This window comes from Bufo bufo, chromosome 5, assembly GCF_905171765.1.
Source record: "Bufo bufo chromosome 5, aBufBuf1.1, whole genome shotgun sequence".
NCBI classification, from domain to species: Eukaryota; Metazoa; Chordata; class Amphibia; order Anura; family Bufonidae; genus Bufo; species Bufo bufo.
This window is the reverse complement of record NC_053393.1, coordinates 482,650,908-482,675,353: the sequence shown is the minus strand read 5'-3', so window position 1 is coordinate 482,675,353 and position 24,446 is coordinate 482,650,908. Positions and strand designations below refer to the sequence as shown.

The following is a 24,446-nucleotide window of genomic DNA, read 5'->3' as shown; positions in this document are numbered from 1 at the left end:
CTTAGTCTCGGCCAGGGAGACCCGATCTGGGTCATCGTAGATAAGCCCTAGAGCTCTGAAAAATTTATCTACCGACCGGAGGGACTGTGATCCGGTCGGCAACGAAAAAGCCCAAGACTGAGCATCACCTTTCAGCAACAAAATAATAATCCCCACTCTTTGACTCTCGTCCCCAGAAGAGTTAGGGCGTAGTCTAAAATATAGTTTGCACGACTCCCTGAACCGGACAAAGTTGTCACTTCCCCCTGGAAAACCTATCCAGGAGAGCAACCTTAGGCAGGCCTGTTTACCGCTGCTGGAAGCCACCGCCTGTGGTCTCTGAAACTGTGAGACGGCCGTTCGGAGGTCAGCCACCTCCAAAGACAATCCCTGCATACGATCGACCAGTGCAGAAACAGTATCCATCGCTGCACTGACACAAACAAAATGACGTTTTTTTGGGCAGTTGATAATGTCATGGGTAATGGGGGGGATAACACCAAATGACACACAGAAGGAATAGACCGGAGTCTAGGCCTCAAAGCAAAGGGAGAGGGATGGTGACCTCCTAAGAATCCCTAGACCTCCCCCTGACTCCTGACAGTATAAGTAAACCCTGAAGGTGGAAATACTCATACACTAGAACCTAGGCCCAGAAGACCCTGGAAGGCCCTAGGAATGGTGGCAGGGAATGAGACTACTGGTTCCTTCCCAGATGAAGGAACCAGCTTCTCTCTGAGGCATAGACAACAACACACACAAAGCGAACAACAAAATGCACTTAGCTTAAAGCTAAGCAGGAGATCCAAAGGAACACCACACCAGCTCAACCAACTCCAGCAAGAAATATCAACAGCATGGTAAGCAGTGAGAGTCAGAACTAAATAGGGCCTCAGTAATGTGGTCACTGAAAGGAGAAAACAGAGAGACTGTTAGATACCCTCATGTGCCGCCAGTCTCTCCGATCTCCTCACCTCTGTCATGGGAGGGACCGTGACACTACTCTTCTAATAAGGATTACCTTCCAAATAAACTTTTCCAGATAAACTGAGATTATTTTGCTCTCCCAATGATAAGTTTTATCCCTTTGTGCTTCAGAAGCAGAATATTTTGTAGTTATTATACTGACAAAATATAAAAAAATCTATGAAAACGAAGTTTAACCTCTTCCGACTGCCATACGGCTATATACGTGCTATCTGCACATGCCCAATGCAGCTAGCACATAGATAAACATTCTGGCTGCAAAACGCTTGGATTAAAGCTTCTGCCCCTGGACTGCCGCTGTCTTGGACAGCATACAGTCAAGTAATGCCGGCAAAGGACCAATCAGAGTGGTCCCTTGCCGGCAATATCTCTGATTGGTTAGTCTTTGCAGACTAACCAATCGGATCGCGCCAGTATAAAAATGCCGGTTTCAGGCTCTGATCTGCACTCTGCACTCTGTAAAACTGATAGTATTATACTTTGCAATGCAAGAGCATTGCAAAGTATAGAACAGGCATCAACCCCACTGGATCTTCAAGATCCAAGTGGGACTTGACAAAAAAGTGTGAAAATAAAAAAAGTTAAAGAAATAAAATAAATAAAAATGTAAATTAAAAATAAAATTGCCTTTTCCTATATCAGCTCATTTATAAGAGATTAAAAAATAAAAATAAACAAACTACACATATTAGGTGTCATCACATCCGTAACGACCGGCTCTATAAATATATCCCATGATCCACCCTGTCCGATAAACACCATAAAAAAAAAAACTGTCAAAAAAACCCATTTTTGTCACCTTACATCACAAATCTCGTTTTCTCGCCCAGTTTCCTTGGGGGACACAGAAGACCTTGGGACGTTCAAAAGCAGTCCAAAAGGGGAGGGACCACAGCTCCAAGGCGAAGCACCCGAAGGCATCAAGGAACCGCCGCCTGCAGACCCAGGCGGACCAAGGCAGCATACGCCGAAGCCAGAGTATGCACCCTGTAGAACTCTGTAAAGCGTGCAAGGAAGACCTGTGGCCGCCTTGCTCAAATGCATGGCCGAAGCCCAAAGCCTCCGGCCCAGGAGGCACCGACCGCTCTGGTGAAATGAACGGTGACAGTAAAGGCAGAATCCTGCCCTCGGTGCGGTAACCTCAGCAATAGCCAATCTGATAAAGCGGAGGAAAACCACCCTGGAGTCCGTCAACTCTAAGCGCGGACCTCCAGGAAACCCAAGAGACCGAACGTCGACAAGAGTCGGAGATCTCCAAGTAAAAACTGCAAGGCCCAAACAACGTCCAAATTGGTGAAGTGTTGAAGCGAAAGGCAAACACCACCTTCAGAATGAAGGAACGGGATGTAGAACAGCCCTGTCCTGGGAAAAGACAGAAGGCTCAGAACAAAAAGGGGCCATTCAGGCACCCGTCAGAGACACAACTGATACGGAAACACAACCGCACAGGACAGGAGGGGTAGAGAGAACTTCTGTAACGGCTCCAAGGACAAGATTGGAGCGCCGAGAACTCAGTATGTAGTTCCCAGGGCGGTACCGAAGGACAGTACAGGGGAACCAAAGAGCCATTTCGAGTAAGAAGGTCTTGACAGGCCCAGAGGGCTGGGGAACGCTGGAAGAGGAAGAACAGCGCTGACACTGATACCTCAAGTAAAGGAATCCCAGTCCCAGGTCCAGGCCGGACTGGAAAAAAAGACAGAACCATGGGGAGAGAAAAGTCAGAGTGGGGAATGCACAGCTTCCCACAGAACCCCAGATAAAAAAACCATAAGTCTTACGACAGATCCTGGACGAAATACAGCCAGGAGCGGGCAGTAGCGAACCCGCTGGAGTCGCCTGGCAAGCGGGCGAAAACCCAAATGTGATCAGGCGCAGACCAGTAACACGGGCAGAAGTTGGCAAACTGGTCCCGTCGGCCCCCGAGCAACGTTGTCCCGTATCCACCCGAGTGGGGGAGCAGAAGGACAGACGGAAAGGAACCAAAAGGGTCCGCCCAGAATCCGCCAGATGCCAGGACAAGACAGGCTATAGTCCATGCTGATGTAGCCATGTTCTACAGTCCCGGTGTAGGAGATCAAAGGACAATCTGGACCGAAAGGTAGTCCCCCCAAGTTACCGAGAAGGTAAGTCTACAGCAGGACCATTGTCTTAGAATGGACCACACAATCTGCACTCAGCGGGAGGACAGAACGCGGTAGAATCGATAAATCGGCACAGCTAATACAGCCAGTGTGAACAAGGGAGACAGTACGAGGCCAAAAGGGCCACCGGAACCATCCACATGACAACCATGCTCTCCCCAGAGGGGAGGACAGTGAAGGAACAACCTCTGAAGTCTGGCGGGACAGAAGCCACATCAGAGTGATCTGTACTGAGCGGGGGCCAAACAGAGCCGGCGAGATAAGGTAGTCGAGACAGAGGCCGGCATAACACCCTCCAACCGAACGGAGGAGTGGGCAACAGGGAAGCCATAGGACAGCTCAAAAGCAGAACCCTGCTACACTGTGAGATGCCCGGTTCACCGCCTCGCAGAAGGAGAATACCCTGAAGAACCCAAGGCGGAGGTCCTCCGGACCTGGGTAATCGAGCACCCAAGAGAATTTGGGTGACCTTCCCGAGAAAAGCGGCCCGCACCTGGTAGCAGTTCAGACTGTAGCGTAGAGGCGCCAAGAGGAAGGACTCATACCACACTACATCCGAAGAGGAGGAAATTGCAGCAGACAAGGGAACCGCAGTCCTGCCAGAGCCAACGAAGAATTCGAGGGGCGCTCCAGACAACCGCACTCTCGACCATGTGACCACTAGCGCAGGGAAGCAATACCGCGGAAGGACGAATGGGCACGCATCTAGGAACCACGAACATTCCCTGGGATGAAGGGCCAACTAAATGAATGAGTACCACCCAGCTCCGTGCAGCAGAGAGCAAGTAGAGCCCGTCCGGGTCAGGTGGACAGAATGAACTCCTTAGAGACGAGTGGAAGGTTTGTGGCAGGCATCGTATCCCAAGAAAACAAAAGTATGCCGCAGGAAGTAGATGAGGCATACGTACGAGCAGCCCGTAAGCAGTGAGAAGGCCAACCCACCTACAGGAGGAGAAGGCATACACGGCCCAAACAACGCACAAGAACGTCCGCTCACTGCAAAAGGTTAATTTAGCGAGAAAGGGGGGCTCGCCACAGAGTGCCACAGCATGTACGGAATTGCAAAGTGCAACCTGAAAGGGAGTTATGCACAAGCCTAGTATAGCATGCGATGGAACGCAAGCAGTCCGCCCCGAAAAGGGGGGAAATTGTATCTGGCAAACTGCAGTCGGCAAGAGTGCAAAGGCAGGTCCCAAAAGGGAGTGATGCCTAAGGCCGTACCTACTTCAGAGAAGCAGGACATACCCTATAATCCAGCATGAACGCAGGAGGTCCACCTAGTGAAAGGGGAACATGCACAGGGTTATCCTAGCATTAAGTGAGTGTGCAATAATACACCCAACACTGATTTAGCGAGAGTGCAACTACTCTGCCAATGAAGGGGGACATGTACAAGTCCAGCACAGTCATACAAGGACAGCCGTGAATCTCATGAGCGTGCCAAATTCTGCCCATGGAATGAGGGGTGGCCACGCACAAGGCCAGCACCGTATCCAATGGGAGTGCAAGCGTTCCACCCATGTTAGAGGGCAATGCTCATGGCCAGCAAGGTATCCGGAGAGAGTGTAGCATGCCGCCCAGAAAAAAAGGGGGGGGTAATGCACATGGCCAGCATCTCATCCAGGGAGAGTGCGTGCACCCGCCATATATGGGAGTCATACACATGGCCAGCATCGTACTGGTGAGAGACAAACACAGTCAGTGAGAATGTGTGTATGTCACCTGAGGAAGGAAGGCATGCCCATGGCAGGCAGCGAATCCAGCGAGAGTGCGTACACCGCCCACGGAAGAGGGGTCATGCATATGGCCGACAGCGGATCCAGCGAGAGTGCAAGCACCCCGCCATGTATGGGGTACATGCACATGGCCAGCAACGTACCTGCGAGAAAACAACCACAGACGGAGGGATGTATGTATGCTGCCTGAGTCATGCCTATGGCCGGCAGCGAAACCAGTGAGAGTGCAGCATAGCAACATAGTACATAAGTACATCATAGCACATGAGAGAGAGTGCAGCGTTCCGCCTATGGAAGGGGGTCGTGCACATAGCCAGTACCGTATCCGGTGAGAGTGCAGTATTCCGCCTAAAAAGGGGGGTCATGCACATGATCGGCAACAGATCCAGTGAGAGTGTAGCGTTCCGCCTAAGAAGGGGGTCACGCACATGGCCGACAGCGAATCCAGTGAGAGCGCTGCGTTCCGCCCATGGAAGGGGGTCACGCACATGGCCGGCAATGAAACCAGTGAGAGTGCAGCGTTCCGCCTAGAGAAGGGGGTCACGTACATGGCCGACAGCGAATCCAGTGAGAACGCTGCGTTCCGCCCATGGAAGGGGGTCACGCACATGGCCGGCAGCAAATCCATAGAGAGTGCAGCATTCCGCCTATGGAAGGGGGTCATGCACATGGCCAGCACCGTATCCGGTGAAGGTGCAGTATTCCGCCTAAAAGGGGGTCATGCACCTGGCCAGCCGGCAGCCAGGGAGAGTGCAGTATCCCGCCTAGGAGGGGGGGGATGCACATGGCAGGCACCATAACTGGAGAGATGATGAATGCTGCCTACGGAAGGGCCGCATGCACTTGGCCAGCGCCGTATCCTGGAAGAGGGCAGGAAAACCGCCTAAAAGGGGAAATGCCCTAGCACCTACGCAGGTTGGGAGCGCAACACTATGCCACCTGTGGAAAGAGGGCATGCAGACATGCAGCACTACTGATGAGGCTGCAGCGTCCTGCGCAGTCCAAAAGAAATCTGTTATTATTATTTTTTATTTTCATTATTTTTTTTTATTTTATTTTTTTTTTAAAAACACAGCTTCTCTGAGGCTAAAGGGGGGCCACCTATAGGGGCACAGATAGTCAGGAAAAGGGGGGCCAGCCATACAGGCCCATTGGGAGCCGGCCTGTACCCAAAGGGTTAACATGGATCCGGCCTGGAGGGCGGCGCTGCGATCCCCTGGGGGCGGAGGAACCTCCCGGCGGGAAGAATTCGCGCCTGGAGAAGTTCCCGCCCCCTCCACCAGAGGCCGGAATTTTGCGGCCTAGTAGGCCGTGAAGCCGGGGTCTAAATTTGCGGCGCCCGGTATGTACCGCCGGGACCTGAGGCGGAGTGGCGCATCAAAACCGGCCGCGGGTGCCCACCCCGCGGGCCGGTCGGAATTGCGGCTCAGCAGGCCGCGAAACCTGGTCTAAAATTAGCGGAGCCCCACCGACCGGCACCAACGGTCAGCCGGGGCCTGCTGGGCATAGACGTCAAGCCCAAAGCCGGCCGCGGGAGCCCACCCCGCCGGCCGGAGTGTCAGGGGCTCGGAATGGCGGCTTGCCGGCCGCGGGAGCCCACCCCGCCGGCCGGAAGAGTCAGGGGCTCGGAATGGCGGCTTGCCGGCCGCGGGAGCCCACCCCGCCGGCCGGAAGAGTCAGGGGCTCGGAATGGCGGCCTAGCAGGCCGCGGAGCCTGGGCTAAGATTTTGCGGCGCCCGGCCGCACCGGACTACCAATGTCGGCCGGAGGCGAGGCCTTACTCCACAGCCGTCAGGAGCCTCAGGCCTTGAGCAACACTCCGGTAGGAGATGCCTGTGCTGATTTCCACCCATGTTAGTTGCCGCTTCTGTAGCTGGCTGTGGAGACAGCCACTGGCTGCATGTCTATGGGAGCCAGGCAGGGGGAGGCAGAAGGAAATTGCCGCTCTGCGGCACCTCAGGGGCCAGCATAGATCCAGCAGGGGACTAGAGGCCCAGTATGGGGGTAGGCACGCAGGAGACCAGGGTGGGGGACGTAGGGCTGGAGAAGCCTCTTTCTTACCACAGCCGTCTTCACCCTCGGTCCATTCCAGCAGGGTCGCCCCTTCAGCTACTGGCACCGTAGTGGCAGGACGCTGGAAGAGGGACTTGGCGTGCGGGCGACCCTTGCGCTGGCGGGATGTAGGGGAGCTGGGCTGCCCTGATCCACCTTGCCTTCTGTGGGGGAGGCAGCAGTGCGGGTGACCGGCACTGGCGCAGCTCAACCCCGGGAGAACAGAGAGGTCTAGTGCGACTCTGTTATCCCTGATGATCTGGAACAAAAAGAAAAGAAAAAAGTAAAAATCTAAAATTGAAACAAGGAGAAACCAGCCCTGCAGAGCAGGGAGTGTCTTGCCTCCTTGGACACTAAGCAAAAACTGGCTGCCTTTCTCTCCAGGCTGAGGGTATAGCTGTGGAGGAGGGGCTTAACAGCTTTCACTTAGTGTCACGCCTCCTATGGAGATGAGCTATACCCAAGGTCTTCTGTGTCCCCCAAGGAAACTGGGCGAGAAAGTAATTTTTTGTCACCTTACTTCACAAAAATTGCAACACCAAGCGATCAAAAAGGTGTATGCCTCCCAAAATAGTACCAATCACCTCATCCCGCAAAAAACGAGACCCTACCTAAGACGATTGGTCAAAAAATAAAAAAGATATGGCTCTCAGACTATGGAGACAATAAGGGCTCATTCACATGGCCGTAGGTAGGCCGTTCCGTGCATTGGGGACCGCAATTTGTGGTCCCTAATGCACGAGAAACTTCCGTACAGCCGCCGGGAGGAATCCAGACCCATTCAACTTGAATGGGTCTACATTCGTCCGTTCCGCAAAAAGATAGAGCAAGTTCTATCTTTTTGCGGAACAGAAGTACGGAACAGAACCCCACGGAAGCACTCCGTAGTGCTTCCGTAGTGTTCAGCGATTCCGTTCCGCATCTCCGGAATTGCAGACCCATTGAAGTGAATGAGTCCGCATCCGTGATGTGGAATGCACACAGAACGGTGCCCGTGTAGTGCGGATCCACAAATGCGGGCCACAATACAGCAACAGAGAGGCAACGGTCGTGTGAACGAGCCCTAAGACATCTTTTTTTTTTTGTTTCAAAAATGCTATTATTGTGTAAAACTTAGCGTATTTTTCGCTTTATAAGACGCACCTGATGATAAGACGCACCTAGATTTTTGAGGAGGAAAATAAGAAAAAAAATATTTGAACCAAAAGGTGTGCTTTTGGAGGGGTTTTGAACTAATGGTGGTCTGTGGGTGACGCACTGTTATGGGGGGGACCTGTGGGTGACGCACTGTTATGGGGGGACCTGTGGGTGACGCACTGTTATGGGGGGACCTGTGGGTGACGCACTGTTATGGGGGGACCTGTGGGTGACGCACTGTTATGGGGGGACCTGTGGGTGACGCACTGTTATGGGGGGACCTGTGGGTGACGCACTGTTATGGGGGGACCTGTGGGTGACGCACTGTTATGGGGGGACCTGTGGGTGATGCACTGTTATGGGGGGACCTGTGGGTGACGCACTGTTATGGGGGGACCTGTGGGTGACGCACTACTACGGGGGATGTAGCATCATATATAGCATCTTATGTAATGGGGGTCACTATTCACACAGGGACAATATACTGTGACACATATGATACTGTGACCAGCATAAGATGATCTTATGCTGGTCACAGTATCATGTGTCACAGTATATTGTCCCTGTGTGAATAGTGACCCCCATTACACCACAGGGCACACAGTAGACTTTATATGTAAAATCTTTTAATGGCTCTGCTTTCTTCTATACCAGTACTCACTATAAAGCAGCAGTCCGGCCAGCACGTGACGTCACTCACTCAGTCAGTCACGCTCCTGCCAGCTTCATTAATGAAGTGGGAGGAGCATGACCGAGTGAGTGACGTCACGCGCCGGCTGGACCGCTGCTTTCATTGTGAGTACTGGTATAGAAGAAAGCAGAGTGTAATGAAGCAGTTTTCATATGTAAAGTCTATAATCTTCAAGCAGTGTCTCTGCTTTAAACTAGGGCAATCCTCTGTAGTGCAACTCACTATGAAAGCGGCAGGCAGAGCGGCAGCGTAACCTCGCGATTCTCACTCATTAATGCTCCTCCCACTTCCTTCCCATGAATGAGTGAGAATCGTGAGGTTACGCTGCCGCTCTGCCTGCCGCTTTCATAGTGAGTTGCACTACAGAGGATTGCCCTAGTTTAAAGCAGAGACACTGCTTGAAGATTATAGACTTTACATGTGATAATTACCGTGAGCGGGGTCCGATGTATTACAGTACAGTGACTGCATCGGGCCCCGCCGCGAGTGTTGCCAGCCTCCGTCCCCTCCTCCCACCCCTCTGATACATTGCGGCTTGCGATGCATCAGCGTGACCAGAGTAAACATGGCAGTGTTCGCTTTATAAGACGCACTGCCATTTCCCCCCCACTATTGGGGGGGAAAAAGTGCGTCTTATAAAGCGAAAAATACGGTAAATAAATAATATAGTATACATATTAGGTATTGCCACTTCCATAATCTGCTCTATAAAAATATCACATGACCTAACCCCTCAGGTGAATGTTATAAAAATAAAAAAATAAAAACGGTGCCAAAATTACCAATTTTTTGGTCACCTTGCCCCATAAAGTGTGATAATGAATGATCAAAAAATCATATGTACCCAAAAATGGTTCCAATAAAAACATCAACTCTTTCTGCAAAAAACAAGCCCCTGCACAAGACGATCGGCAAAAAAAGAAAAAAGAAAAAAGGTGTTTGGAAAATTGAGACACAATAACATACTTTTTTTCAGAAATGCTACCCTGTCAGATGAATGTTGTAAAAAAATAATAATAATACAAACTGTGCCAAAACAGACATTTTTTTGTTACCTCGTCTGACAAAAAACTTAATATAGAGCAATTAAAAATCATAAGAACCCCAAAATAGCACTCATAAAACTGGCACCTTATCCCCTAGTTTTCAAAATGGGGTCACTTTTTGGGAGTTTCTACTGTAGGTGGGCTTCAAATGGGACATGGCTTCTAAAAACCAGTCCAGCAAAATCTGCCTTCCAAAAACCATACGGCGCTCCGTTTCTTCTGCGCCCTGCAGTGTGCCCTTACATCAGATTACGACCACATGTGGGGTGTTTCTGTAAACTGCAGAATCAAGGTACTAAATATTGAGTTTTGTTTGGCTGTTAACCCTTAATGTGTTAAAGAAAAAAATGCATTAAAATGAAAAATCTGACAAAAAAGTAAAATTTAGAAATGTCATCTCCATTTTCTTTTAATTCTTGTGGAACACCTGGGGTGTAGTTTCTACAATGGGGTCATTTATGGCAGCTTTCCACTATGTAAGCCACACAAACTGACTTCAGACCTGTACTGGTCCTTAAAAAGTGGGTTTTGGAAATTTTCTTAAAATTTTTAATAATTGCTTCTAAACTAGAAGTTTAGAAGCAATTATTAAAAATTTTAAGAAAATTTCCAAAACCCACTTTTTAAGGACCAGTACAGGTCTGAAGTCAGTTTGTGTGGCTTACATAGTGGAAAGCTGCCATAAATGACCCCATTGTAGCCTTCTAACATCCTAAAAAAATAAAATGACATTTCCAAAATGATGCCAACATAAAAGTAGACATATGGGGAATGTTGAGTAATAAATATTTTATGAGGTATCACTTTCTGTTATAAAAGCAGAGAAATTGAAATTTAGAGTACAATGTGTCACGAGAAAACAAACAATCTCAGAATGGTTTGGATAAGTAAAAGTGTTCCAAAGTTATTACCACATAAAATGACATCAGATTTGCAAATAGACGTGGTCGCGGGGATATCAATGACCCCCGGTCATGAAAGGGTTAAAATACCCTTTTTCATAGAAATATCTCAGATTGGTTGTATATTTGTTTCATTTTTAGCAGTTCTCAGCTGTTAATTAATAGACTCTGTCAGGCATGATCAACCCTATTAAACCAGGAATACTGCCTGGTAGAGTTCATCATGCTCAACTGTCTGTATGCTACACAGCTGCAGAGATATCCGAGATATCTGTGTTTTTATGCATATGCAAATGAGCACGTTGGAGCACCAGGGGGCAGGGCTGAATCCTTGGAGCACTGCTATGTAACACCCCTCAGCTTAGATCTCCCCTCAGGCGTATTTTTTCTAAACTGAATAACTCTAATTTTGATAATCTTTCTGGGTCCTGTAGTCCACCCATTTCAGTTATTACTTTAGTTGCCCTCCTCTGAACCCTCTCCAGTTCTGCTATGTCTGCCTTGTTCACAGGAGCCCAGAACTGTACACAGTCCTCCATGTGTGGTCTGACTAGTGATTTGCAAAGTGGCAGGACTATGTTCTCATCACGGGCATCTATGCCCCTTTTGATTCAACCCATTATCTTATTGGCCTTGGCAGCAGCTGCCCGACACTGGTTTCTGCAGTTTAATTTGCTTTCCACTAAAAGTCCTTTTCCATGTCCGTGTTACCTAGTGTTTTAGGGTACTTTCACACTTGCGTTGCTGCAACTGCCTGCTGGATCCGGCAATCTGTATGCAAACGGATACCATTTGTAGACGGACCCGGATGTGGACCCGTCTCACAAATGCATTGCAATACCGGATCCATCTCTCCGGTTGTCATTAGGAAAAAGGGATCTGGTATTTAACTTTTTCACATTTGCGCAGACCGCAAAACCGTATCAGTATTTTCCGGAACACTTGGGGCCGGATCCGGCATTCCGGCAAGTGTTCCTGAATTTTGGACGGAGAAAAAAACTGTACAGTGACTGAACTGAAGACATCCTGATGCATACTGAACGGATTGCTCTCCATTCAGAATGCATTAGGATAAAACTGATCAGTTTTTTTCCGGTATTGAGCCCCTAGGACGGAACTCAATACCGGAAAAGTTTAATGCAAGTGTGAAAGTACCCTTAGTATGTACAGGTGACTTGCGTTATTCCTTCCCATGTGAATAGCCTTACATTTTTCAATGTTAAACCTCATCTGTCTCTTCTCTGCCCAAGTCTTCAATCTATCCAGATCCATCTGTAGCAGTATACTGTCCGCTTTTGTGTTAATTACTTTACAAAGTTTACTGTCAACTACAAAAATTGATATTTTCTATGCTTATAAGCAACACATTACTGGTGTCTTTATAATCATATATTGTGCTTGTGAATAAAGCAGTAATATGTAGATTAGCTTTCTGAGCGTATGTCAATTGATAAAGCTATAGTACATAGGGGGTCATTTACAAAAAGATGTACGCCACTTTTGTGGCATATATCTGGCACAGAATCTGTCGTACACCATACTGCGGCAGAATCGGCGACTTCTTCCCTGCTCACGGAAGGTCAAAAAAGGAGGCGTGGCATAGGCAGTGGACAGGCTGGCAGGTTTAGGCATAGAAAATGGTCTAAATGTAAGACAGCAAAGAAGCTGTCTTACATTTAGAATCAGCAGTGGAGATGCCGAAGTTATGCAGAAGGGCCTCTACATAACTTCGGCGATGCACCGCCAGCGCAGGGGTGTCGGTCTTAATAAATGTGCCTCACAGTGTATAAATTATGTAGATGCTAGGACACGGCTCGAGGACAAACCCATTCCTCAGCATGCTGATATTTAGCCCTTTCAATCAAGGTAGGGGGGAGTGTGCAGAGCACAGGGGGTGTTACAATCCAGTAGATCCACGGTTTCAGCCCCGCCCCCTGGTGGCCCAGCTTGCTCATTTGCATATGAATAAAAACACAGCTATCTCTGCAATTGTTACAGACAAAAGAAATGTATCGTTTTATTCAGCATGATGAGCCCTACCAGGCAGTAGGCCTGGTTTAATAGGGTTGATGATGCTGACTGAGCCTCTTTAAAGGAAACCTGTCACCGGGATTTTGTGTATAGAGCTGAGGACAAGGGTTGCTAGATGGCCACTAGCACATCCACAATACCGTCCCCATAGCTCTGTGTGCTTTTATTGTGTAAAAAAAAAAAAACGATTTGATACATATGCAAATTAACCTGAGAGGAGTCCTGTCCCTGATATGAGTCCTGTACGTGAGATGAGTCCTGTACGTGAGATGAGTCAGGGACAGGACTCATCTCAGGTTCATTTGCATATGTATCAAATCGGTTTTTTTTACACAATAAAAGCACACAGAGCTATGGGGACTGGGTATTGCGGATATGCTAGCGGCCATCTAGCAACCCATGTCCTCAGCTCTATACACAAAATCCCGGTGACAGGTTCCCTTTAAGAGGAGTGTGCCTACTTTTTAGAAGATTACCCTATAAACATTTACTCCAATAAAGTCATATCACTTACAATTGTGGTGACCATTTTGCTGATATCCTCATCATCGTCTTCAGAATCACTGGCAAGCTCCTGATGATTTGCAACAGTGGAGACTGGTAACTGAGAGAGAAAGACCTGAAGTACTCTCAAGTATACAAGCATCCCCTCTTCTGACAGAGTGCCTGAAATAAGAGTATAGTACATGAAAATGAGGCATGTTAGATGAAATCAATCTAATTTAGGGCTTGGCTTGTATGTGAACCCAACCTCAATGTAGTTGTAATTCCAAGAATATCTTATCTCAGGACCTAATAATTATTTAAAGTAGCCATACCCCAAAATGATGGAGCTATGAAATCTATGAAGCTGATCAGGGATCGTGAGAAAGAAGGCGTCACAATGTTGTTTTCCCTTGCACAGCAATGCTCCTGGCCATAAAGTTGTGTGGGAAACTTGGAGTTGTACTGTACTTCTCCATGCACAGCCAATGTACAGGTAAAACTGTAGTGCTGCTGGTCATTTAGAATCAGTTTTGGTGGGGGTCCCAGAGGTTAGATCCCCACTGATCACATGATGGCCTATCCTAGCAATAGGCTGTCACTTTATAAGATTGGAAAAATACAAAGTAAAAATGAAAGAAAAGAGTTAGAGTCAGCCGGATCAGCCATATTAAACCAGGCATACTGCTTGGCAGGGTTGATACTGCTGGTCAAAATCCTACCCATTTTGTGCAAAATGTTGTGGCGTTTCCAAGAAAAAAAAAGACATTTATTTCAGCTTCAGTGCACCGAGGAGCATGGCCAGTACTGAAAAGCTAAGGTGCACAGAGGGCTTGGCTAAAGAATAAGAGGGCAATTTATTAAACAGAAATACGCCTAAATGACGTGTATTTCTGGTGCAGATTGTGGCGCAAAGGTCCTTTGTGCCGCAATCTGTGGCTTCTCCCCACTCACGCCAGGTCTAAAAAAGAGGGTTTGGCATGGGCAGAACGGGCTGGAAGACCAGTCTCAGTTACCATTTTCTACGCCTGGTTTAGGCGCAGAAAATGGTCTAAATGTAAGACAGCTAGGAAGCTGTGATGGATCCGTAGAAGACATGTATAGGGCTGCGCCTCTTCATAACTGAGGTGGATTGACCGCCAGGTATAGGGCTTATAAAGACCGGTGTCTAAAACGCAAGTCTCAATAAATGTGCCCCTAAGTCTTTTTTATTCTCAGGAATGCCACAAACAGTTTTCACTAGACAAGTGTCATTTTAATCAGCAGGATCAACTCTACCATGCAGTTTGCCTGGTTTAATAAGGTTGATCCTGCGGATAAGTGATCTTTAAACAATCTAAAATAGCAGCAAACAAGTGGGAAAGCTGGAATAATATACAAAAGAAAATGAGTATTTAATCTACTCCTTACTCAAGTACGTTTCCCCAACTGTAAGCACAAAATAGAAAAGCCAAGGGGTCTGGTCACATCGGTGCGGGCGATGAACCTGCTCCTCTAGTAATGCATTCAGAAAGAGCTCGTATGGGAAAGCGGTATGTGCGTCCGCCATTGCTGGAATGATGAACTGGAAGATCTGATCGGTGTAAGGTGCGGCCAGAAACTCTCTGGTAAAGGCAGTGAAAACCTGTTGCCTGAAAATAAAAAGAATATACTGTATTTAGGGAGAAAGTAGAGAGTTGATCATACATAACTGAAAAGTAAACCTGTTGGGGGAAAACAAATATCAACCCGATTGGCTGCTAAGGGTAAGACCAAGTTTTCCTTGTACTAACTTTAATAAGTCTTCCCCATTATTTTGGCACCATACATAAAAATATTGTCCAATAAGGATGCATTTACATAGACTGCAGAACATAATGACTCCCAGGTATCATTTGTTTTGGGCCGTCTCATAATGATTCAGCGATCAAAATCCTGAATTTGATCACAAGATAAAAACTACAAACTTTGGAAATAGTCGACTGTGTGCAGGGACGGCACTGGCAAAATTGCAAATTAAATTAAGGCTAATAATTCTTCTGATTAAATTTTCACTGCCAAAAAGCTGCCAGCCCACCGCCTTAGATACACAGAACGTATGTCTCTTAATCTTCTACCCTAAAGTAATCAGTGTAAATTGTGCTGCATTTCAGGCGATGTAAAACACGAGGATTACTCATCATTTATAACTTTCAAGCTTACATTAAAGGAGGCTCAAACTCAAGAAAATGCAAATGCCCAGTATGGCAGCCAGAATTACTTTACAAGTCTATGAACAGGAGGAGGATAAATCACAGCAATGGAGGCTCGGAAAATAAACACTATTTTCAAGGTCGAGTCTTAAAATCAATTCCTCATGTAAAAACCTTTCTTATTGGCAGACGACGCACTGAACAAGCCCCAAATTGACGACTATATCGACAGACCAGTTGAGAGGTGTTCTGAAATTCTGGTGGTGCACAACACCCAACTAGCAACAACATAAAAAAAGCAAAAAAGTATCAAGACTGGAGTCATTAGCTCTTATAAGAATATATCACATATGCGTAACAAATATACAAACCATGAACCAAAGCATTTACATGCTGTCCTGTCTGAGCAACCCCTTCTCCTAAAGAGGACCTGTCACCACTCCTCACCTGCCTATTGGAATATATCCATGCATTCCCCATGTAATAACAATTCTGGAACCTCTATTCTTATATCTGTATGTTGTGCCATTCCTTTATTATTTCTACTAGAGGTTATGAATGAATTGCTAGCAGTCTGCAGTAAGGGTACAGAGGGGTGGTGAGCAGTTGGGGGTGTGTCCCTGCACAGACTGACTCTATCCAATCAGTGCTGCCATTTTCAGACTGTACAAGGCCACACCCCCAACTGGTTACCTCCCCTCTGTACCCTTACTGCAGACTGCTAGCAATTATTCATAACTTCTAGTGAAAATAATAAACGAATAGCACATAGATGCTCCAGAATTGTGTTAGTACGTGGGGAATGCATGGAGCTATAAAAACAGGCATTTCAGGAGTGGTGAAAGGTCCTCTTTAAGCCAGCTGAAGGGTTCGACCTTATCAGAGAGGGCCTCTAAGGACTTGTTCAGATGACTCGGACATAAACTACCTCCCATACGTGGATTATTTCAGTGCCAACTGCATCAAGAAGAAATATGTTCTTTCTAGGAGCAGGAATATTCTTTAATTGCAGCTAGTGTCCGCGTGGACCTGCAGTGTGTAAAATCGCAGCAGAAGCCAGAGGGTCAGCCTCAGATTTCCGCAGCAGTTTCCACACCGTGTAAACAAACTATTCAACCACCATATGCCCAAACAGGGAGTTGTGACAGGGGCTGTGCAGTTGGGATAAACATCTTAAAAATCCCTGAATGAACACACTAAGTGCAATACAGCAGCACAAATACTTAATGCGGTTGTCTCATCTCAGACATTGGTGGCATATCGCTAGGATATGGCACTAATGTCAGATAGAACTTGCACCTATCTCCAGAACAGGCCCACCAAAGTGAAGGAGAGCACACTGAGCAAACGCGATCACCCTCTATTCACTTCTACGAGAAATCCGAAAATAGCCGAGACAGCACTTGTCTATTTCCGGCAGTCCCACAGAGGTGTATGGGGAGGTGGCAGTGCATGCGTGGTGCGCTCTCCATTCACTTCATGACTAATCTCAGAACTCTCACAGAAGTGAATGGAGAGCATACCGCGCATGCACTGCCACCTCTCTATTCACCTCGGCAGAAATAACTGAGCCAGCACTCTGCCATTTTCAGAACTCCCACAGAAGTGAATGAATGAAAACAGACCTGATGTGCTAAGAGAGAGCCAATCAACCCGAATTGTTACTGCACTTCAGAAAGACTAGCACTGGACCAGCAACAATGAGCACTCCAGCCAGCTGCTGTGAAACTACAACTACCAGCATGCACACATACTTGGCTGTTATTGTAACTTCCATAGAAGTGATCGGAGGATTCTAGGAGTTGTAGTTTCAGAACAGCTGGAGTGTCAGAGGTTGCTGATCCCTGGACTAGCAGGTCATCTCTGGGACTATGGAAGTAATGTTCTTAGCCAGGTATTCAACCATTCATTTAAGCCTTCTACGCACATGGTTTTGTAGGGTTCTCCATACCTTCTCTACAAAAACTACGCCTAAGGGTCCGGCTACATGGTCTCACACAGGGGCATGGCTACAATGCAAATCTGACTTTGTAACAGTCGCATTGCAGCATGTAGCATGGCGACGCCACTGAAATGCATTACATGAAATGTTGCCGTGTAGCCGGACCCGAACAGAAGGAGTACGGTAAATGTTTTAGTAGTGTAGGGCATCCACCAAGGAATTTCTTGTAGTAGCCTGATTCCTACATACTGCAATACCCCAATAAATAAGCGTGTGTACCCTGAAATCAGACACACATGTTCAGATTCAAATAAAACTATTCAACACGTGACGGCTGTTTCCCTAAACCCAGGCACCTCTAACAGTAGCCAGCGAAACAGAGCTGGAGAGGGGGCACAGAGGAGAGACCGGCATCCATCACACATTTAGAGCATATCCCATGTCTGAGATGAGAATATCCCTTTAAGAGGAAGTAGAGCAGTCTGACACCAACTGCTCATGGTGAAAACTTTCCATGCAGATGATAGCAAAGGTTTGCACGATGTATAAAGCAGTAAACGCATATTAGGGATTAGATCACTTCTTACCTTGCACCGTCCGAGCAGGAGTTGTATGTAAAGTGCAATGGTTTCATGACATTCTCCAGCAGAATCTTTGCAATGGGAACTCTGGAGACATCAGTATATTCAATGCTGGATGGGAGCTTGTTGTTAATTAACAAGAAAAGTGACCGGTAGTAACCTGAGAGAGAAAACAAAGGTGACTTCTAACTACAATGCATCTGCAAAAAGAGCAGCTTATACTGTTCTGATGGGTTTGTCAAGACATACCCTTATTTTTTGCTTTATAAGACGCACAAAAAGTGGGGGGAAATGTCAGTGCGTCTTATAAAGCAAATACTAGTGAGCGCTTCCATTATGGAAGCGTTCACTAGTATGCAATCGGTGCGGAGAGTGAATCGCTGCCAGTACTTACCCCCCCTTGTCTTCTATCCTGGGGCCGCACTGCACTGTCCTGACAGCATACAGCATTGGGATGTAGTGCGTACACTATGACCTGACACTGTACGCAGTGCAGCGCGGGCTGGAGAAGACAAGGGAGCGCAACTGCAGGCCAGACAGCCGGGCCTGGAGAGAAGCGGTGGAGCAGTAGAGGTAAGGCTACTTTCACACTTGCGGCAGAGTGATCCGGCAAGCAGTTGTGTCACCGGAACTGCCTGCCGGATCCGGCAATCTGCATGCAAACATACAGCATTTGTAGACGAATGCATTGCAAGAACGGATCCGTCTCTCTGTATGTCATCCAGAGAAACAGGTCCGTTATGTATATTTTTCACATTTTTACCGGTCTGGGCATGCGCAGACCGAAAGGACGGATCGGGAATTTTTAATGCCGGATCCTGAATTTTGGACGGAGATAATACCGCAGCATGCTGTGGTATTTCCTCCGTACAAAACATCGTTCAGTGACTGAACTGATGACATCCTGAACGGATTTCTCTCCATTCAGAATGCATGGGGATAAAACTGATCAGTTCTTTTCAGGTATTGAGCCCCTATGATGGAACTTAGTGCCAGAAAAGAAAAACGCTAGTGTGAAAGCTAAGTGAAGCTATTTATTTTAAGGTCTGATCTGAGGTCCGATACGGGGGTCTGGCATGGAGGTCTGACATGAATGTCTGATGTGGGTCTAATATGGAGATCTGCTGGGGGGTCTGATCTGATGTCCTGATATGGGCGTCTGATCTGAGTTCCTGGTATGGGGGTCTGATGTAATGTTCTGATATGGGGGATGCATCTTATTTTCCTCCTCTAAAACCTGGGATGCATCTTATCATCAGGTGCGTCTTATAAAGCTGATCGCTGATCTAATAGGTAAAGGAAAACTACGTATGCAAACTTCTTTATATCTTATGGTTGCAAATAACATTACAATTTAAGTAACTTTCTTTTATTTACCCTGTATTTATTTATATGACATATGATTGTTATAAAGCAAGTTTCACATCTGCGGCACAGTTCTCCAGCAGGCTCTTCTGACGGAGAACAGACTGTCAGAGTTCTCGGGATGCGGCTTGTGCAATTTACTAACCTTTCTGGATCATGTAGTGCAAAATTTGTTCAACTAATGAGGCCACAGTGACGGCATCTTGAAGGACAGGTAAGTAAGTGTTTTCTGATGAAAATACTTCAACCATTCTCATGGGTAGTGCAACGTTGATGCTGTCATCATAGCAATGCTGTAATAACCTACATAGCACAGAAAAATTAAGTGAATGTACAACAAGACATGCATGGAGTGTGTAGAAAGTATGTTATCTAAAAATTCATTTTGCTGCATGTGACTAGAAAGTGATACTCAGTACTGCTTCTTTTAACTGATATAAAAAGAAGACTGATGATAATTGCGTGATCACTGGGGCAACTACCGCTAGGGTCCCCACCAATCATTAGCAGGGGGCACAAGTCCACCATTACTGCAAAGGGAGTTGGGATGGCATAGTGGTCAACCATAAAGCTGTTGTCGGGTTTCAGAAGGAAACCAGACACCACAGGGTATCCACCTGCAATAAAGAAGTGATCGTTACTTACCTGGCAGTTCCTGCCTTGACATCTCATCGACAACATGTGACTGGCCCTTAGCAGTGCACTAAAGAGGCCAGTGATTGAATGTAGCTGTCACATGTTGTCGACAAGTCACTTCTGCAACTGGGTAAACAGATCCGGACCAGGAAAACTGGAGCTACAGCACGGGATCAGCTGTTAAGTAATAATCATTTCTTTATTGCAGGAAGATCCCCCTGCTGTCCAGTTTTAGAAGGAACTCTATGAGACGGAAACAGCCAGCTGATATCAGCTATCTCCATCAGCCCAACAGACAATGAACAGAGTGGCAGGGTGCCGGCCTGACCACCACTCAATTTAATAGCCTCCTAATTGAGGTTGCAGTAAGGAGGAAGTGGGACCCCATTCTAGTGATCAGTGGGAGTCCACGCAGTGACGACCCCCATGATAGGACATTTATAAGCTATACTATTGATAGGTTATAAAAGTCTTTGTCCTTTAAAGAGGACCTGTCACCACAAAACACAGTGCAATCTGCAGGCTGCATATTATAGAGCAGGAGGAGCTGACCAGATTGACATATGTGCGATTCAGTAAAACATTTATATCTCACTACAATTACACGGGGAGGTATAATCAGTGATTGATAACATTCCCTGTGTATACAGAGATAGCTGTCAGTCACTGATCACTGTTAACGGGGGCGGTATTAAAGAATACCTAATTTTTCAACACACTTTGCAATAATCAAAAGTATAATGTGTGTAGTTTGAAATATTCAATAGTACAGTGTGTGTATACATGAGGAAGAACACCATTTCTGACTAGTATCTGCCATTTTTTTTGCAGTTTTTCCCTCTGCATGCTGAACGTCTAGTTTGCAGTTCTCCTAGTAATGGTGGATGGAGACTAGCTGCCATCCATTGCACACAGAAAGTAGAGAAGAATATGCTTCCTAATCTTCTCTTACTCACACTGTGTGCTGTCCACATCCATATGTCTGTTCTGCGGCACCCGCAAAATATTCCGTTTTGTGGACAAGGATAGGACAGTTCTACAGATAACAGGATCCATGATTTGCGGACCTCAAAACCAGCTATGGTCATGTGCATGAGCCCTTACAAGCAGCCCCAGGATCATGGAGAACATTACAGAGAAGTACTGACCTGTATGGTTTTGTATAAAGCACTTGTGCCGAGTTATAAACTTCCTATTTATTGGCAGTAGTCCCTTTATCTGTGTGCGTGTCATTCAGCTCCTGTTCAATTATTCCCCTCTCCATAAACTTGTACTGACCTGTGTAATATAATCCTTCCCTGGAGCTGATCCGTCCTGGACAGTTTAAGACATTTTTTAACATGAAAAGCAACTAGCAATGTGGGGGTAATGGAAGAGGTAAGCAACTGACAACGTGAGAACTAAGCATTTCTTACTGATAAGACATATTACAAAGTTTCTTATGTTCACTTGTACTATTGATGTATGCCAAGTTGTGTGAAAAGTCAGTGACCATTTAAGTATAGAAAGAGCAGAGATATAAATGTATAAATTACAAGTTTTAATGAATCTTTCCCCACAAAACTACAGGGTGGGCCATTTATATGGATACACCTTAATAAAATGGGAATGGTTGGTGATATTAACTTCCTGTTTGTGGCACATTAGTATATGTGAGGGGGGAAACTTTTCAAGATGGGTGGTGACCATGGCGGCCATTTTGAAGTCGGCCATTTTAAATCTAACTTTTGTTTTTTCAATAGGAAGAGGGTCATGTGACACATCAAACTTATTGGGAATTTCACAAGAAAAACAATGGTGTGCTTAGTTTTAACGTAACTTTATTCTTTCATGAGTTATTTACACGTTTCTGATCACTTATAAAATGTGTTCATTGTGTTGGATTGTCAATGCAACCCTCTTCTCCCACTCTTCACACACTGATAGCAACACCGCAGGAGAAATGCTAGCACAGGCTTCCAGTATCCGTAGTTTCAGGTGCTGCACATCTCGTATCTTCACAGCATAGACAATTGCCTTCAGATGACCTCAAAGATAAAAGTCTAAGGGGGTCACTGGATATGCGAAATTGCTACATGATGATGCGTTTCCCTCTTTATGCACTGAAGCTGGCACGTTCCCTGAGTTTTTCCAGCAAGATGGTGCACCCACCACCACATTATGGGTGTCAGGTCCGAGCATTCCTAGATAAACAGTTTCCTGGAAAGTGGATTGGTCGTCGTGGGCCAGTTGAATGGCCCCCAAGGTCTCCCGATCTGACCCCCTTAGACTTTTATCTTTGGGGTCATCTGAAGGCAATTGTCTATGCTGTGAAGATACGAGATGTGCAGCACCTGAAACTACGGATACTGGAAGCCTGTGCTAGCATTTCTCCTGCGGTGTTGCTATCAGTGTGTGAAGAGTGGGAGAAGAGGGTTGCATTGACAATCCAACACAATGGGCAGCACATTGAACACATTTTATAAGTAGTCAGAAACTTGTAAATAACTCATGAAAGAATAAAGTTACGTTAAAACAAAGCACACCATTGTTTTCTTGTGAAATTCCCAATAAGTTTGATGTGTCACATGACCCTCTTCCTATTAAAAAAAAAAAGTTGGATTCAAAATGGCCGACTTCAAAATGGCGGCCATGGTCACCACCCAACTTGAAAAGTTTCCCCCCTCACATATACTAATGTGCCACAAACAGGAAGTTAATATCACCAACCATTCCCATTTTTTTAAGGTGTATCCATATAAATGGCCCACCCTGTATATATCTGCTCAGCTCCTACTGCTCCTAGCATGCTGCAGATTGCACAGCATTTTTTTGGTAAAAGTTTCCCTTTAAGTATTGCTTTAACAATATATCCGATTTACTTACCTACAACATAACCCCAATAGCCTCTTGATCTGGTACAGACAAGTAAGTCTGTCTGGGCCTGCGAGTTGTTTTACAAACTGGGAATTATATTTGATCAAATTCTGACATATCCATATCTATAAGGAACAAGAAAAAAACTATTTAGAACTGAATGATGAAATCTTGCAGGCAGAGAGGAGCCCCTTTCTCCATGCCCCTACCATCTTCAGTTGTAGACCGACTGCGTGCTCCAGCATGACATCACAAAATCTGAAGTTTGGGGAGAAAGGGGGTGGGTCTTGGTCCCCATTGGCTACAATGGCTTCCATAACCTGTACAGTTCTGCAGGAAAGGAGCAGAGAAGCTCCAAAGCAACAATTACACAAGAGATTAGGAGGATTGTGTGTCTGTTGTTTGCATTTACTTTGTGGTCAGATTTTAGAATTTTAGTGTAAAAATTACAGGAGTTGTGGACCCCAAATTGGATACGGTCGTGTGCATGAGGCCTAACTAGGTACATTTGGAATCCAACAGTCAGAGAAAGCTGGGACACAGGTCACATTGTTACATACATTCTGTAGTACGGACACTACGCTCTCCTACTTAGTATACAGAATATAAATAGGTATAGTGTCAGGGCAACAATGACTAGTCTCCAGCATACCTCCAAATTTATTGTTACGCTGCTTTCCAAAGATACTGAAGGGCAAAAGTGCTATATTACACAGCAATATAGGAAGTGGGAATCATAATGGTATAATTAGGCAGATTAGCATCAATCTGTAGAAAAAGGAACATGGATTGCACATCCACATGCATTGACGTATTGCTTTTCAGCATAGCGTATAAACATGTACACGAGGCACTTTGTATACGTTTTGGCCAAAATGCGAAGGTCCACTCACCATGTCAAAGTGCCCGCTACTCTATTTTGGAGCAGCACCACATGGTAACCGCTGCCTCTGCAACACAGCACCTGCAGGCGGCAAGACCCATCTGCCCAACAACACCCCTTCTGTAGGACCAAGCCACCCAGGCACTGGGCTCCACCAACCCATAGGCACAGAAAAACCAGATGCTATGCAGTACTGCCCCATTAGAAAAAGGGATCTCAAAAGGTCACCTTTCCATGTGCTCTCAGAAACTAAACTCCACTCCAGCGCTGCTGCTTCATTCTCTTCCCGAGCCACAACCAGTCACATACTGTTGTGGCTGCAACTCGGGGAAGAGTTAGAAGTAATAGTGCCGAACCAGAGCGGGCTGGGAAGGAAAGTGTAAGATTATTTATTATATTGTCAGGTTCCCAGCAGGTTAGTGAAATAAAAAAAAGTACCTTGGACGACCCCTTTACATGTTGCTCAGATGTGCTACTAACAAACGGTATTTTAGGGTCACTGAAAATGTAATTAGAATTATAGAACTTAAAATTGACCTTACCAAACGCTTTGAATCTTCAGTCTGTCTGTAGAAAAAGAGCAGTTTTCGCACAAGAAGCGTAAGGTTTCTTCCATCTACTGAAGGTGCACCGGAAGTCGCCGAGTTAGCACAGAAGTCAAACTCACTTCTTTGGATGGAGTACTAATAAGGGGAAAACAATTCTTACAAAGTCGCAGCACTTCTGTCAGCCATTACATAAGATGAAAAAGCTGCTGAAACCATAGAAGGTCTGAGAAGTGACATGTATACTGCTGCACGACAAAGAAACACATAAGTACAGCGGTG

The 24,446-nt window shown here is 46.3% G+C and overlaps 1 protein-coding gene across 1 annotated transcript in view; it reads right to left on the bottom strand.

Moving 5' to 3' along the window:
- UBE3C (ubiquitin protein ligase E3C) overlaps positions 1-24,446 on the bottom strand; it is a 162,466-nt gene that overhangs the window by 115,757 nt on the left and 22,263 nt on the right. Inside the window, exons 5-10 of the mRNA XM_040434193.1 lie at positions 24,162-24,302; positions 22,746-22,861; positions 19,390-19,547; positions 17,886-18,039; positions 14,596-14,816; positions 13,217-13,368 (exon numbers count right to left, since the gene is read on the bottom strand). Coding sequence (XP_040290127.1) covers positions 13,217-13,368; positions 14,596-14,816; positions 17,886-18,039; positions 19,390-19,547; positions 22,746-22,861; positions 24,162-24,302 — 942 coding nt within the window. The remainder of the gene's footprint in view (positions 1-13,216; positions 13,369-14,595; positions 14,817-17,885; positions 18,040-19,389; positions 19,548-22,745; positions 22,862-24,161; positions 24,303-24,446) is intronic.